The sequence below is a fragment of the Eublepharis macularius genome, chromosome 1 (assembly GCF_028583425.1).
Source record: "Eublepharis macularius isolate TG4126 chromosome 1, MPM_Emac_v1.0, whole genome shotgun sequence".
Lineage (NCBI taxonomy): Eukaryota > Metazoa > Chordata > Lepidosauria > Squamata > Eublepharidae > Eublepharis > Eublepharis macularius.
In genome coordinates, this window is record NC_072790.1 from 150,240,181 (window position 1) to 150,258,215 (window position 18,035).

The following is an 18,035-nucleotide window of genomic DNA, read 5'->3' on the forward strand; positions in this document are numbered from 1 at the left end:
GGACTTGCAGCTTAAAAGACAAAAAACCTATTCACATTTTCAAAAGTGCATAAGTTCAATGCGTTGGATTCAGCAATGCACGAATGGAAAGAAAACTACTGAATATACTTTCATTCAAACATGTGAGGGACAGCAAATGCAATATTGCTCCCCTCTCCATGCACTGAGCCTTTTGAGGATATGAACAAGATAAATAAAATTCTACCAGAATTTACAGTGGGAGATTAGAGAAGCTACATTTGCTGTTGACATTTTTGACCAGAGCCTCATGTTTAACATAATGCCCAATTTGACCCCAAATTATCAAACCACATCAGCCAATACTTAAATCACTATTTGGGGATCCAAAGGGAATCATATCCTGCATTTACAGTGGAAATCCAACTACCGTACAACTGGAACGAAATATTATACAACTCCTTAACAGCTTTCCCAAGGGAGATGTGAAAAACCAATTGCTAGAGATTATTCCCTTACTCTTTTCCCCCAACACAGTTTTAATAAACAGTGAAGCATAGAGAATCTTCTGAAACATCCACTTGAACATACTGGTCTCTGTATACAATATACTATACAGTCTAACCATCAACATGAAATGAACAAGGAACAATAAAATGCCATGGTACTTGCTATATTAATTCCACAAATGGCTCCATTTCTGTTTGTCATTCTGAAATTAATCTTTTAAATTCAACCATGCAACAAAAGAATCTAAAATACTTTGTTTAGTGAATATTTACATATACAAAAAAGCAAATATTTTATATAAATGGAAATAGAAATATTTTTTTCAGAATTTAGTAATGGGCATGTTGCTTGAAATATAAGGACATAATATTTCATTCTTTTCTGTCCTTCTCCTAGCACTTTTGGATTCTATTGTAATAATTTAAAACAATTCTAGGTAAAATCATGTCCCAGAGTCTTAAACTAAGAACACAACACTTATTTTAAGATAACCACAAAAGAGTGACTGGTAAGAAGCAACAAAAGGTTAGGAACATTTAGGGTTGCCAGGTGTCTGGTTTTCTCCTAGACAGTCCATTTTTTTCTGGGACTGTCTGGGGGAAACACAGTTAAAATACCGGACATATAAATATCTGGTATTTTTGAGCATGGGGAGAAGGGGCAGCAGGCTGCTGGCATCCATGAGCATATGGCAGTCCCGGCAGGCCTTCCTGCGCCAGCTTTGTCTCCTCCCCCTCCCCCCTACTTTCAGGCATCCCAGCCTCTTGAACCACCTTTGCCTCCTCCTGCTAATTCCAGCCATCCCAGGGATGCAGCAGACCCGCTCGCCCACCTGAGAGCCAGAGGAGCATCCGGCCTAGCCAGCCTCTTCCACCACACCCAGGAAGCAGTGGAGCACTGGAGAAGCAGCCAGCCTGCCTCCTCCACTGTGCCTGGGAAGTGGCAGGATGCTGGAGAAGCAGGTGGCCCAGCCAGCCTCCTCCACGAGTGACCTCATTGTGCCAGGCCTGGGAGCATGCGCACACACTTAGCACACACAAGGAACCCCAGGGTCTGGGGGGTTTTTTTGCTTCAATCTGGGAACCCTAGGAATATTAGCATTTCATCTCTGAAGACTTTTTAAAAGTTGTGGATTGGTGTAATTGTATACCACTAAAAACATTCAAAATTGTCAGAGAGAAGGGATTTGATCCAAAGGCAATATTTTGATTTGCAAATAAGTATAATAATAGATATGAAACTTTTAACAACAATGTGCTGTACATAAAAATATAAAAGATGATGAATCAGGTCCATGAGCCCAGAATCTAAAAAGACAACACAAATAGAGAAAAGAGGGAAGGCAGAGAAAAAGAAGGGCAGAAGCCAAAGGTCAAAAGTTTGAAAAGCATGGTACATTTCAGCACATTAAAAAAAAATTGTAAAGGAAGAGAGTTGGGGCACCTGGACAGCAGTACTGTGATACAATCACTTTTCTCCCCAGAAAAAATGCAGAAAAAGAGAAAGGACAGAGAATGAAATAAAGGAAAAAAATCTAAGATACTGCCTAAGGGAATGAAGAGTTGAGACTAGGGAGCAAATAAAGGGAAGAGAGAGTGAGGCCAAAGTGTACAGATATTTAAAAGTGTCAGGCAGAGGTTTATACCAGACATAATAAAGAACCGAAAAGGAGAACAAAGGAAAAATGTGAATGAAATGAGACAGAGAGTCAAGCAAAGGAAAGCGGGTGAACCAAGAAGGAAATTGCAGTAAAGCTAAGAAAGATAAAGAGAATAAAACAGCATCTTTACACCAGGATAGGAGAAAAGAGAGTGGATTTTACCAATGTTTAAAAGTTTATAACAGCACGTTTTGGAAATAGCTCAACTATAACACAAAAAGTATTTGATAGGAATTTAGGAACCTATTTAAAATGTTTACCAAAATGCTGTCATTATAATATGCAAATGTGAGAACAATTGACCAACCGTTGTGATTCTGAAGACACCTCCTCCATCATTCACCGTCACTTTGTGAAGATTTTTAGAAACAAGGCCTTGCAGATCCTGGCTTTCCCACACAATAGTGCCTTCAAAACTCTGCCAAAACAACCCACCACATACTGTTACACAACATATCTATATATGTACATGCATGTACACACACATACACTAACTATACAATTGGATTTTTCAAGTCTTTTAAAGTTCTCTCTGGAGAATTAAATAAAATAGATGCATTACAGTCTAGTTCTAATGTACATATCCTTACCTAAGCCAACAGCTTTTTGAACCATGAATACTGCATTTTATGTACGGGAAAATCAATTAGGGATAACAGGACCCTTAGTACTAGGATCACTCCAATGAAATACATGGAAGAGTTTTTGCTTGTCTGCCAGGACCATAAAGCAAAAGCACCTGCTGGCCATGCAATGTGTGCTATCAATAACAGCATGCATTGCACATACCAGCACTCCAACAGGAGCCTCAAAAACCAGTCCCTCTACTGTTGATATCATCATTTTTTGATAATATCATCTGCAACTTTATGTTCAATGCCTCTCTCTTATTTTAATTCATTATCGGTCATTTCTTTTTGTTTTGCTTTATTAGGGGAAAAGTCTGTTTTATAAGCTTTAAAAACAAGGCATTTATAATCATGGCATATCTTACTATATAATTGAGTAAGTGTATTTCAGACAACTCACTTTATACCCTGGTGCACCATCAGAGGACGCTGCCTGGAGGGAAACCTAGGCAAGGCACCATGTCCCTCCAGAAAATATGCCATGGTGGGAAGCCCAGGCCGGGAGCAGGATGGGAGCAGGTGGCAATGCCCACCTCCCACCTTCATCCAGCTGGTATTAGAAGTGAGGCAGGTGGCAATGCCCATCACCCAACATGCCATGGTGGGAAGCCCAGGCCTGGAGCAGGATGGGAGCAGGTGGCAATGCCCACCTCCCACCTTCACCCAGCTGGTATTAGAAGAAGAGCAAATGGCAATGCCCTCTCCCCGCCTTAAATCAGCTGGTATCAGTAGCAGAGCAAGTGGCAATGCCTGCCCCCCGTCTTAATCTAATATCTGCTGGGTTAAATTGGGTGATCACCCAACTTAACCCAGAAGATATTAAGAGTGGAGCAGGTGGCAATGCCCACCCTCTGCCTTCACCCAGCTGGTATTAGGAGCAGATCAGGTGGCAATGCCCACCTACCCCCCACCTCAACCAAGTTGGTATTAGGAGCAAAGCAGGGGGCAATGCCCTCTCCTCACCTTAACCCAGCTAGTATTAGAAGAGGAGTAGGTGGCAATGGCCTCTCCCCGCCTTAAACCAGCTGGTATCAGTAGCGGAGCGACGGGCCCCCTCACGACCCTTGAGGTCCCACCCTGTGACAGGTCGGCAAAGATCTCTGCGGCAGTTTCGGGGCCAATGCGGTTGGCATAAGACCTACGTACCCAAGCTTCAACAGGGGAAAGAGGAGTGGAGGAGAAACGAAGATTGAAACAGTGATTACAACCCACGGAAAGTGAATGGGAAGGTAAAGATCACTATCTTCTGATACGGGACAGATTGTTAAAAGTAAAGAAGATTAAAAGTAGATTTTAAAACTGCAACAGGCTAATTATAACAAGGAGAAGACTCGGCAAGAGTCGAAACAGAAAAAAGACTAAGTTTAAAGAAGTTATTAAAGAATTTGGACTATTGTCTTGAATACTTGCGGTTATGGAGCTGTGAGAAAATTCTGCCATCGCGAGAGCTACTGCGGGAAGCCGGGAGACAGGAAGTACGTAATAACAATAGAGTTGCTGGAGAGAAGCGGCCCCTGCCGGAGGGCAGGAAGAAGGGAATTGCCATCTTTGAAAGGGGAAAGGCCGCGGCTTCAGCGGAAGAGGAAGTAAGCCATTTTGGACTACAAAAACTATAGAAGAACCATAGAGAAAAGACGCCCGACATTTTGGATTTTTTAAGTTTTTTCTTTGCAAAAAGACTGAGACATTTAAATTAAAAATTAAAAAGACGCTTAATTTCACGCCACGGAGTTAAGGAAGAGGGCGGACTCGTGGGAGCGAGCCAAGGCAAGCCCCACGATGTCGAAAAAAGAGTGGCAATCGGCAATAGAGAACCTAGACAAAAAACTCTTAGAAGTGATTAAAGAACTTAAGGATATTAAACCGGAGCTGATCAAAGAGGTTAAACAGACAGTGAAAAGTGAGCTGTCAGAAGTAAAGAAAGGTATGGAAATAATGCAAAATGAACTGCAAGGAACACAGCAGAGAGTTAAAGTAGTAGAAGGCACGGTGGAGAATTTAGCTGACACGCAACAGAGATGAGGCTGATGAAGGGGAGAATGGCGGTTGCGGAAAGCAAACACATGGAGAAGCAGCTAAGATTTCGCGGTTTGCCGGAAGTGGAAGGAAAAACAGCGCAAGAATAGATGACGGAGGTGTTAGCTGAATACCTGGGGAAGGAGGAGGAGGAAGTTGTGGCTATCCTGGACGTGGTATATCGTGTAAACTCAAGAATTGCGACCCAGAGGAAACTACCAAGAGATGTGATTGTGCAATTTACGACCCGAAATATGAAAGAGAAGATTGTGACTAAACAGTTTCAGGATCCATTGGAGATCGACGGCAAGACGATTATCATTATGAAGGAAATACCCAGATCGGTGTTACTGGACCAGAAAAAATATAAGGTGCTAATTCAGATTTTGAAGGACATGAAAATCAGGTACAGATGGGAACTACCAGAGGGAGTGTCCTTTGAATTTGGAGGGGCCAAAAGACGCATCAGATCGGAACGAGAGATGGAGCGATTTATAAGAGACAATGAAAAGGACTTACCAGCAACAAGATTATGATTATGGAGTGTAAAGTTATATCTTGGAATGTAAATGGACTTAACTCACCGAATAAGAGAAAAAGCTTTTTTCACTGGCTATCAAAACAAAAATGTGATATTGTTTGTTTGCAAGAGACCCATATTCAAAAACAAGATGTAAAGTATTTAAAATTTAAAAAATTGGGCAATGATTTTGCAGCGGCCTCTAATAAGAAAAAAAGAGGAGTAGTGCTTTACATTAAAGAGGAGCTGCAGCCAAAGTTTGTAATGAAAGATGTGGAAGCCAGATTTATAGCAGTGGAATGCGTATGGAATTTAAAGAAAGTGCTGGTAGTTGGAATTTATGCACCTAATGGAGCAAAAGAAAGCTTCTTTGAGGACTTAAGGAAGCAACTAGATGAACTCTCATATGATCAGATAATACTTGCTGGAGACTTCAATGGAGTGACAAATTTGGAATTAGACAAAAAATCATCAACTGCACAAAAGAAAAGAGGATTGCTACCAAAGTTGTTTTTTGAACTGATACAACAGGAAACCTTAGAAGATGTATGGAGAAGACAAAATCCGAAAAGCAGACAATTCACGTTTTACTCCGCAAGACACTTTACATTATCGAGAATTGATATGATCTGGGCCTCAAAAGACTTAGCGTTATGGACTAAGGAAGTGGAAATAATGCCGATGGTAGGCTCGGATCATAATCCAATAATGTGGAAATTGGGGAGAAGGAGCAAAAGGAAAGGATGGAGAATAAATGAGGACTTACTTCAAGAGGGAGAGAATATGGAGATGCTGAGAAGAGAGACAAAGTTCTTCATACAATACAACATGAATAAAGAAGTACCAACCAACAAGGTTTGGGATACTTACAAGGCGGTAATTAGGGGCATACTAATGGACCTAAATGGAAGAGCCAGAAAAAAGAAAGAGGAGAAGAGACAGGAGATTATGGAAAAAATAAAAGCCAAAGAAATACAGTTAAAGAAGAGACCAGGGAAAAAGAAAATTTACCAGGACATTAAAATATTACAAGAACAGCTGACAGCAATGAATAATAAAGAATTGGAGTGGAAACTTAAAAGACTGCATCAAAAAGTGTTTGAAGGTGCAAATAAACCTGGGAAATATTTGGCATGGCAATTGAAAAAGAGAAAGGAAAAGAAAATAATAAACAAAATATGTGAAGATAACAAAACGTATTTGGAACAGATATCCATTAGTAGAGCCTTCTATAAATTTTATGCTAAATTGTATAACAAGAAAGAGGTCAATAAAGAATCAATAGCGACATATTTGGAGAAAATGAAGCTCCCAGTAATCTCGGAAGCGTGGAGAGACAGACTGAACAATGAAGTAACGGATGAGGAAATAAAAATGGCAATACAATCAACAAATTTGGGAAAGGCACCAGGGCCAGATGGACTTACAGCCAAATTTTATAAGACAATGGCCAACGAACTGGTACCATTCTTAAAAGAAGTGATCAATGGAGTATTAAAGGATCAACAGATTCCAGATACCTGGAAGGAAGCCAACATTTCATTGATCCCCAAAGAGGGCCAAGATCTGACTAGTGTGAAAAACTACAGGCCTATATCCTTACTTAACAATGACTACAAAATCTTTGCGAAGATACTGGCAGAGAGAGTGAAGGGGTGGCTCTCGGAAATTATTGAGGAGGAACAAGCAGGTTTTTTACCTGGTAGACAAATCAGAGACAATTTAAGGACAGTGATTAACGCTATTGAGTATTATGATAAGCGTTGTGATAAAGAGGTTGGTTTCTTCTTTGTTGATGCAGAGAAAGCGTTTGACAATTTGAACTGGGATTTTATGTTTGCCACTATGGAAAAGCTACAAATGGGAGAAAAATTCATAAGAGCAGTTAAAGAAATTTATAGAGACCAGAATGCAGCAATTGTGGTGAATGATGAGACTACCAAGAAATTGACTATAAGTAAAGGAACAAGACAAGGTTGCCCGTTGTCTCCGCTGCTATTCATTTTGATACTGGAGATACTGATGATACAAATACGACAAGATGAAGAAATCCGCAGAATAAAAATAAAGGACTTTTCTTATAAAATTAGAGCATTTGCGGACGACATAATGTTAATTGTGGAAGATCCAATGGAGAATATGCCAAAAGTGATAGAGAAGATCAAAGAGTTCGGAGATTTGGCAGGGTTTTATATTAACAAAAAGAAGTCAAAGATATTATGTAAAAATATGACTAAGCAAAAACAACAATTGTTAATGGAAATAACGGACTGTGAAGTAACAACCAAGGTGAAATATTTGGGAATTGAACTGACTGCAAAGAATATAGATCTATTCAAAAACAATTATGAAAAATTATGGACTCAGATTGAGCAAGATTTGATCAAATGGAATAGATTGAATTTGTCATGGTTGGGAAGGATTGCAGCGGTAAAGATGAATGTGTTACCAAGAGTAATGTTTTTGTTACAGACAATACCAATTATCCGAGACTCTAAGCAGTTTGAAAAATGGCAGAGGAAAATATCAGATTTTGTTTGGGCAGGCAAGAAGCCTCGAGTGAAAATGAAAGTTTTACAAGATGCAAAGCAAAGAGGCGGAATGCAACTGCCCAATTTAAGACTTTACTATGACGCAATTTGCCTAGTGTGGCTGAAAGATTGGATGACGTTGAAGAATAAGAAATTATTGGCCCTAGAGGGATATAAAAAAATATTCGGATGGCATGCATACCTATGGTACGACAAAGTAAAAGTGAACTCTATGTTCCTACATCATTACATACGGAAAAGCCTATATGCAACCTGGAAGAAGTATAGAGACTTCCTACAAGAAGGAACCCCCATGTGGGTAGTTCCGTATGAAGTAATAGATCCGAGAGCTGTCTATACTGAGCAACAGTGTTTAACATATAAGGCGATAACCCGAATAGAATCTTCTAAACTTAAAATAAAGACACAGGACGAGTTATCACCCAACTATGATTGGTTCCAGTATAGGCAGATCAGAGATCTTTACAATTCGGCTTGTGCAAAGGGAGGCATAAGAACAGAGAATTCGGAACTAGAGCAGACACTTCTAAAAGAGGATAAGAAGGAAATTTCCAAGGTATACCAAGTACTGTTGAAATGGTATACTGAAGATGAAATAGTTAAAGTACAAATGGTGAAGTGGGCCATAAACTTTAATAAAGAAATAACAATGGAGGCATGGGAACACTTGTGGAAAAACACAATGAAGATTACAACGTGTACTAATATTAAAGAGAACATTTACAAAATGATCTATCGTTGGTACATGACACCAAAGAAGATTGCGCTAGGGAATCTGAACACTTCTAATAAATGCTGGAAATGTAAAAAACATGAGGGCTCTCTGTATCATATGTGGTGGACGTGTGAGGTAGCCAGGCAGTACTGGGGAGAAATAATAAAAGTAATAAGTGAGATTTTACAATTTCAAATTAATAAGAACCCAGAACTCCTGCTACTGAACCTGGCAATGGAGAACATTCCAGCCCAATATAGAACATTGTTATTTTACATGACAGCAGCGGCCAGACTTTTGTATGCGCAAAAATGGAAAGTACAAGAAGTGCCAACTATTGAGGACTGGACTTATAAATTGCTGTATATGGCCGAAATGGACAAAATGACAAGAAAACTGAGAAATCTGGACCCAGGACAGTTCAACACAGACTGGGAGAAGCTGAAGCAATATGTGCTGAAGAAATGGGAGGTGGGAAGAGAACTGTGGCAGTTCGAGAACTACTGAAATATGACAAAATGTAGAGGGGGGTGACTTTACTGGAGGGTAGAGAGAGAAATGAAAATGTCTAAGCAGTTATTTCGTTAGATTGTTATGTATAGAAAAATATATAGAAAATGGATAGAAAATAATTAACTATAAGATTAATATTGTTTCTGGTATAAACGTGTAATATGTTAAACTGAATGAGCCTATCTGAAGGGATCAAATTGATTGATAATTTTTGAGGATAGTTATACAAAGTAATATACGGAATATAAGTTAAATTGGTTGACTTATATGAATGTATGGGTCATATGGTATATGGCTTATACAAATATTTGAAACCAGGAAACTACGAAATTATGTTAAAAAGGGACAAATTGTTTGTCTAATGTGGAAGAAGGGACTCAAAGATAAGGTATAGAGTATAAAAAATAGTTAAAGAATTATTGCTTAGAAGGGACAAAGGGTTGGAAAACTGTTGGAAGTCAAAAGAAAAGGGGGGAAAGGGAGGGGGTTAGAAATTGGGAAATGGGAATTGATTGTAATATGAAATTATATGATTCTAATTCCAATAAAAATTTTATTACGAAAATCCGGACTTTCTAGCGTTTCTTCGTTGGTTTTCTTTACAAAATAGGAGACTCCCTTGCTCATATGAATGCTGTATTGAAACTCATGAATGTTCACGTTGTGAAATGAGATCCTGAACAGAGGAGAGGAGTTCATTCATGACTGTATGGGTGTGTGTTGAATTCTGAGCATGTAAATTTCTGTCTGGTTGAGTTGTGAAATTTATTTATCAGTGGAAACAAGACTGGCCCCTGAGGAAGTGGGAGTGGCACGAAACAAGCTGAATTTTCAGCTGGCAGCTTTTAGGGCCGGAGGGACCCTTGGGTCCCTATATCCATCTTAGAAATCCACCTTTTGAAAAAAGAAAAAACATTAGAGATTCATACATTGGATGTTTCCTGTTGTTTCTCTACCTGCAGTCGTTGGATACGGCGGGTTGTCTGAATCCACATGGGAACTCCTCTCCTCTGTTCAGGATCTCATTTCACAACGCGAACATTCATGATTTTCAATACAGCATTCATATGAGCAAGGTAAAGAAAACCAACGAAGAAACGCTAAAAAGCCTGGATTTTCATCATGGGACTCTCTTAAAGAGATACGGTTGTTCAGTTTTCTCCTTGTGTATGTAAATATTGGATATTTATTCATTGATTGAGTTTACTATTTTGTTTGCACTGAGCACTTTGAAAATAACTTTGAAAAATATATAATGAATTTGTAATGACGGTTTTGTAAATTTCTGTAGTAAGTGCCTTGTTTGTGGATTTCTGTTTGCACTTCGGTTTGCCTCTAACTGTGGTATTAGGAGCAGAGCAAGTGGCAATGTGTGTACCCTGCCTTAACCCAGCTGGTATAAGGAGTGGAGCAGATGGCAATGCCTGCCCCCTACCTTAACCCAGCTGGTATTAGGAGTGGAGCAGATGGCAATGCCATCCCCTGCCTTAACCCAGCTGGTGTTAGTGGCGGAGCAGGTGACAATGCCCATCGCCCACCTTAACCAAGCTGGTATTAGGAGCGGAGTAGGTGGCAATGCCCTCCCCGTGTCTTAACCCAGCTGGTATTAGGAGCGGAACAGATGGCAATGCCCACACACCCCACACCTTAACACAGCTGTTATTAGGAGCAGAGCAGGTGACAATGCCACCCCTGACCTTAACCCAGCTGGTAGTAGTAGCCGAGCACTTGGCAATGCACACACCTTTCACCCAGCTGGGATCAGAAGCATCGCCGTCTTAAACGGAATGCATCCGATCCAAGGAACTATGCCAGTGAATCAAAAATTTACTTCAATCCTTTGTAAATAGGGGATACCCTCTTGGGGTGTTACAAAGAGCATGTTCTAGAGCTGACTCGGTTCCTAGAGAAAATTTGTTTCATCCCAAACTTAAACAGCCCTCCAACAGGATTCGTTGGGCTTTAGACTTCACCTCTAGAGCCAATCACATTCGACATGTGATTTTGAAATATTGGCCATTGTTGAGGGAGGTGCCTGGGTGTTTGACACGGCCCCTGGTAGCTCTCCACAGAACAAGAAACATCAAAGACTTTATTGTTCATTTGGATCTTCAGGGTAACGTCCCCATTAGGACTGCACCATCTGGGCATTACAAATGTGGCCATTGCCGCCTATGCCCGTTGGCACTAACTGACAATAGGGTCAGTGTGGTGCCAAGTGGTCGTCCTATTATTCTGAAACAGTTTACTACTTGACAGTCTACTGGGGTTGTATATTTGATTATTTGTCACTGCCCCAAATTGTATGAGGGCAGTACAATCAGACCTTTGAGGACTAGACTCTTGGAACACATGTCCCGCATCCGCAACAAGGTTAAGGATGCCCCATTGGTGGATCATTTTATTACTTGTGGCCATCAGGAGAACGAATTTCAATTCACAGTTCTGTTTCATGGGCAGGGAGTTCCGAGTTGTCTGCTTTCTACGACTTTACTTAGGAAAGAAGCACAATGGATTTTTATGTTAAACATGTTGAAACCTGCGGGGCTGAATAGTGAGTTGGATCTCTCATGCTTCTTGTAAATTTCATTCACTCACAAACTTGGCTGCTTATGCCTCGTTATTGTGTATGTTACAGTTGGGATACTTTATTCTTGGACTGTTAGCAAATGATGCAATATTGATGACTGTTTCTTTATCTTTGTGGGGAGTTCCGAGCTGTCTGCTTTCTACGACTTTACTTAAGAAAGAAGCGCAATGGATTTTTATGTTAAACACGTTGAAACTTGCGGGGCTGAATAGCGAGTTGGATCTCTCATGCTTCTTGTAAATTTCATTCACTCACAAACTTGGCTGCTTATGCCTCGTTACTGTGTATGTTAAAGTTGGGATACTTTGTTCTTGGACTGTTAACTTTGTGGGGTTATCTAACGAGGCTATGTATTTAATCACACCTCTTTATGCATTTCGTTGCTGGAAAATGCCGACTTGACTGTGTTGACTAATGCCAGGTGCTGCGCTTTAAATTTGTTAATGTTTGTGTGTTAGAACTTATTAAGTATTTGGGTAAGTTTTGTATACGTTCCTTATTTTTTGACATTTATAGGGCATGATGGCATGTGGGTAGTATTACTTATTTTATGTATCATTTTAGAGTGGTGGAGACGTTTCGCCCTTGAGGAGGTCGCGGTGACGAAACAGCAGGACATACCGGTGCCGTGTGTAGGGCGTCGTGCTCTGCTTTGTGCATCTTCATGTATTTCTCCACCCGTGAATATACACGTCTCATTATTTGGACTTTACATAGATATGAATATTGAATTACTTGTGTACTCACCTGAAGAAGTGTGGATATTTGTACTTACTTGAAGAAGTGTGAATAATTGCACCTGTACTTTATATTGCTTTCGCTTTGACTCTCTTCATTGTTATGAATCTGTATGTGAATATATCACATCCATTCTGATTTTTCAGTTCTTTCTGACTGTGTTTGCTAACCACTCTTGTGTTAGCACTGTTTGGTATACCATATGTTTTGAGTGGGTGTCTCTTTTTTTTATTGGGATCAGAAGCAGGGCAGGTGGCTTTGCCCACCCACTGCCTTAACCCAGCAGGTATTAGGAGCAGAGCAGGTGGCAATGCCCACCCACCACCTGAACCCAGTAGGGATCTGGAGCAGAGCAGGTAACAATACCCACTCTCTTCACCCAGCTGGGATCAGGAGCAGATCAGATTGCAATTCCTGCCGTCCTTCACCTGACTGGGATCAGGAATGGAGGAGGTAACAATGCCCCCCTCCCGACTTAACCCAGCTGGTATTAGGAGCGGAGCAGGTGGCAATGCCCATCCCCCAACTTAACCCAGCTGGTATTAGGAGTGGAGCAGGTGGCAATGCCCTGCCCTGTCTTAACCCAGCTGGTATTCATGGCAGAGAAGGTGGCAATGCTCACCCCCGCCATCACCCATTTGGGATCAAGAGTGGAGAAGGTGGCAATGCCCACCTCGCGCCTTCACCTGGCTGGGATCAGGCGCAGAGCAGAAGGCAATGCCCTTCTTCCCTTCACCCAGCTGGGAAAAGGAGTCGGGAAGGTGGCAATGCCCACCTTCTTCAACCTACTGGAATAAGCTACAGAGCAGGTGGCAATTCCCTCCCTGTCTTCTGTTTGTGTTTTTGGCATTTGTACTGAGAGCTATGTCTAACTCTTCTTTTGATGGGTTTTTGACTTTCTCTGAAGCTGATAAGGCTAGAATCCTAGCAGAGATGTCCTCAATAATGAATGTTGCTGATACACCGGATGAGGACTCCTGGGGACAGTTGTAGTTTATAAAAAAGAAAAGAACTAGATACGATTTGCATGCAACTTCCCTCACGGATTATATTCGTTGCAATAGGATCCCGAGGGGACTAAGAATCAATAAGCCCACGGGGATGTTTCAGAATAATGAAGAATTTAAGAGTCGATGGGCAGCGGTCCTCAATAAGTGTTCAATGGATTTGATGCTATTGGTTATAGAACAAGCCAAGGTAGAAGTGAGCAATTTAGAAAAAGAGATTACCACCTTAGAAACTACTCTTAAACAGGATATGATACATACAGCATTTGATACTAAATTGGCGGAATTGGAAGCACAGGTGTCAGAGTTTGAGAAGAAGACAAAGGAAATTAAGATAAAGAAATTCCGTAGGGATACAAAAGACTACACAACAGGGAGGGTGTATTCCTGGTGGCTAGAAACCAACTCAGCACGTAAAAGAGTTACTTGGTCCAATCCTCTTGAAACCAACTTCACCCTGCTGGAGTCAGGAGCCAAGCATGCAGCAATGCCTCCCCCCCCCAACCTGCAGGAATCAGGAACAAAGCAGGTGGCAAAGACCACACCCCGTTCAACCAGCTGGGATCAGGAGCAGAGCAAGTAGTAAAGCTCACCATCCACATTCACCTGTCAGAATCAGGTGCGGAGCAGGTGGCAATGCCTGTTCCTCCCTTCACCCAGCAGGGAGAAGGTGGCAATGCCCACCCCCTTCACCCAGTTGGGATCATGCTGGGAGCAGGCAACAATGCCTTCCCCACTTCACCCAGCCATAGGTGCAGAACAGTAGGCAATGCCCCCCTTTACTAGGCATGTATCAGGCATGGAGCAGGTAGCCCACTACCCCTTCACATGCCCGAGATCAGGCAGATCATGTGTGGAGCGGATGACAATGCCCCCCCCTATCCTTCACCAGTCATAATTAGTGACGGAGGAGGAGTGAATGCCTGCCTGCCCTCCCCTTTCTAGAGCCCATTGTATTTTTCCCCACAACGGGCTATGTTGCTAGTTAACAATAACACTAGATACATTTTAAAGGGTGAAAAATGATATGAAGAACAAAGATGTTCCCAAGCCCACATTTTCCTCAGAGCATTAATTCAGAAGCAGGGCAAGCAATTGCAGGAGTGAATGTGAGTAATAAAGGATGTTTAAACCTTTCACTATAAATCCCACACCTTCTCAGCATTTTTTAGAGGCTGGGTTTTTTTCCCACAGATGAGCTGTGTAACAGAAATGAAAAATAACCACAGAGGAAAACTAAAAGGTCAGAAGGGGTTAAGTACTGTATCTCCCAAACCTCCCCTGCAAGTGCCTTCCTGGAACTGCATTCTCCCTTATCCCCCCAAACAGTGGGTTAGAACCTCATGTCTGTCAAAATAATAAATGGCTCCAACTTTGGAAAGTAGAATGAAAAAAATATAACACATATTAAAATAGTTCAGTGACGTATAGTAAAAATAAAGCCAGATTACTGGATTGCAATAGTCTCTTTTGAAACCCTTGTTCAGTTTGAACACATTGTTTGAACTCACTGACCAAATTACTTTGCTTTCATTTGCCTTCCCCCCCCTATTTTATAGCTCCTTACAAGTTTAGGTAGCTCACAAGAGTTCACTATTTCCTAGCTGTCAGTGTACTTTTATCACTTCTCTTTTATTATTTATCAGTTACTCCACTTCAATGATATTGGGAGTAAAACACAAACACTACACTCAAACTACAATTTCTACCCCAGTGCTTGCTTAGGGAAGAATTTTGGGAGCCTGCAGTGAGAAGAATGTTTTACTGTGCCTGATCTTAATCAGAAGAGATGGAAAGTACAAGTAACTCTCCGTCGGGCTCCTGCCTGTACATGTACCTTCTGGATCTGCACCCGATATACAATTTTTCATATTGTCTACTTAATAAAACTAAGTTTTAAAGGGGGCGGTGAGAGGAACTACACCTCAAGCAAACTTTTTACACTGAAAAATTAATTGCTTGGCCTTAAAAAGGAAACAAGGTTCTAGAGGAAGGCCTAGCAAAACCAGCTATAAGGGGTTGGTTTGTTTTTAAGAGCAATGCAGCCTTTTTTTATCTGGCTTGCATGGCTGATCAATCCATACTATCCCAGATTTTACCCTTTAATTTCCCCCAACTCCTTATTCTCTGTTGCAAAGAAATAGCTTGGGTTGTAAGAACTCAGGATAGAGGTGGGCACAAACAGCAATACGAACAAAAAAAAGCCACGAACAGCCCAATTGGCTGTTCGCAAGCAAGCCGTTTGTGAGGTGCAATTTTAAATGAACAAGTGGTCGTCGCAAGCCTTGTTCGTGCGTTCGTCTGCTGTTCATGAAGCCAGACAGTTAGGCACCTTCAATCAATTTCCTTGGCAACGGAGGCAGGGACTGCCTGAACTCTGTCTGCACTCCTTCACTTGCCCTGGAAACCCCAATCTAAGACCAACTTAGCTTGATGGGCAGGTCTTCCTTCCAAGTGTGGAGTTCCAAATTGGTTACATGGGAGCAAAGACTGGGGGGGGAGGGGTGTTCTGTAGCCATGGGAACTCCAATCTCATCCCTGCAAACCCTGTTAGGCAGCTGTGACTGCCAACCACAGACCTCTTGTGTTGCTCTATGGGACCTCTGGTTATAAAAGAAAGCATGCTCCAAGTTCTGGCTTTCAGTTTCAGCAGACAGTGCAGTGGAAGAGAGCTGTTGCTAGCATTTTGGGAGAGAGACAGGGAGAGTGCATTGGAGAAAGAATTTTTTCTATGGGTGGGATAGGGATCCATCTCCTCTGGTTCCACGGCTGCTGCCAGGCCCTAGGGCCAAGTTCAGTGGGCACCTTGGTTGAGGGCTCACATTGATTTTTATTAGTGCCTGATCTAGTCAGGTATCTGGGAGTGCTGGGCTAGGGCTCTAGCCCCAGCCTCTGGTTCCAGAGCTGCTGCCAGGCCCTGGGTTCAAGCTCAGTGGTGTCCGGGGTCCACAGCCCAGCCCCCGGACTTACCTGGAGAAGAGGATGGGAGACCCTCGAGAGACAGCTGCCCAGCTGCCTCAACAGACAGTTGTCCAGGGTTGAGCAGTCCTGGCACCCCAGCAGTAGATTCAGGGCACCCAGAGGCTCCAGAAAAGGCAGCACAGCCAGCCGCAAGCGTGGGAGAGGGATAGCCGGAGGGGGAAGCCAGCCAGGAAAGGGCAGCCACGCCCAGCACCAATGGACAGGCAGCCCAGACACCAGCCAGGGCAGCACTTCATGAGCAAGACCAGGGAAGCACAGCCACGCCCAGCCACAATGGACAGGCAGCTCAGACACTGGCCAGGGTGGCACCTCGCGAGCAGAGGCAGAGATGGCCAAGGCGCATCACCTGGAAAAGCCCTGCCAGCCCTGTCCTGCAAGAAAGACTGAGGGAGAAGGAAGAAGGAAGAAAAGGAGGCACACCTGGGGGAAGCCCCAGCTGGGATACATTCACATTTAACCCCACCTAGCTAGAGAGGCAAGGAAGGCGAGGAGGAGTTAGTGAAAGGGAAGGAACACCTGAGGGCAGACACAGCTGGGCAGCATCAGGAGAGCTTGGAAGGAAGGGCGGGGGCAGGTAAAGGAAACCCTATAAAAGCTGGCTCAGGAGAGTATTCATGGTGGGTTGTGTAGGAGTGGAGTGGAGTGGAGTGGAGTGGAGTGGAGTGGAGTGGAGTGGAGTGGAGTGGAGTGGAGTGGAGTGGAGTGGAGTGGAGTGGAGTGGAGTGGAGTGGAGTGGAGTGGAGTGGAGTGGAGTGGAGTGGAGTGGAGTGGAGTGGAGTGGAGTGAGGAGGCAAGTTGATGAAGGAGGAGATGGAGGCGATTAAGAGGGATGATGGGAGCAGGTCAGCAAGTGGACTGAGAGGGAGTCTGGGTGAGGTATACCGTCCCTCCTTCCACAGAGCAGGGTCCTGCAGTATCCCTGATACCCCTTTGAAGTCAGAGCCAGGCATGCCGGCGCCCTGCCCAGTGGCACACACAGCAAGCCCTGACAAGTGGGCACCTTGGCTGAGGGCTCACAGTGATTATTATTAGTGCCTGATCTGGTCAGGTATCTGGAAGTGCTGGGCTAGAGCTCTTGCCCCTTCCCTCTGGTTCCAGGGCTGCTGCCAGGCTCTGGGTCCCTGCTCAGTGGGCACCTCGGTTGAGGGCTCACATTGATTATTATTAGTGCCTTATCTGGTCAGCTATCTGGGTGTGCTGGGCTAGGGCTCTACCCCCTCCCTCTGGTTCCAGGGCTGCTGTCAGGCCCTGGGGCCAAGCTCAATGGGCACCTCTGCTAAGGGCTTACATTGATTATTATCAGTGCCTGATCTGGTCAGGTATCTGGGTGTGCTGGGCTAGAGCCCTCTGTTTCCAGGGCTGCTGCCAGGCCATGGGTCCTTGCTCAGTGGGCATCTCAGCTGAGGGCTCACAGTGTTCTCTCCTTTTCTTTCCTCCTTAATTCTTGTTTGCTGGTACGAGGCTTAGAGCAGAGGCCAAGGGTGGTCGTGGGGGGAAGTGGAAAGACTGTCCCGGTTGCCCCACGGGAAGCAATGCTGGGCAGGGCTCGGGGGCAGCAGAAATTCCTGCTCCCCAAGATTCACCTGTGGGGTCTGTGAAAGAGGCCAAAGAGGTCTTGCTACTGGGGGAAGAGGATCTCTTTAAA

At 43.1% G+C, this 18,035-nt stretch overlaps 1 protein-coding gene across 5 annotated transcripts in view; it reads right to left on the reverse strand.

Moving 5' to 3' along the window:
* B3GALNT2 (beta-1,3-N-acetylgalactosaminyltransferase 2) overlaps positions 1–18,035 on the reverse strand; it is a 92,025-nt gene that overhangs the window by 38,161 nt on the left and 35,829 nt on the right. For all 5 annotated transcript variants that reach the window (XM_055000216.1, XM_055000209.1, XM_055000201.1 and 2 more), the window contains one exon: positions 2,436–2,546. In XM_055000216.1, coding sequence (XP_054856191.1) covers positions 2,436–2,546 — 111 coding nt within the window. The remainder of the gene's footprint in view (positions 1–2,435; positions 2,547–18,035) is intronic.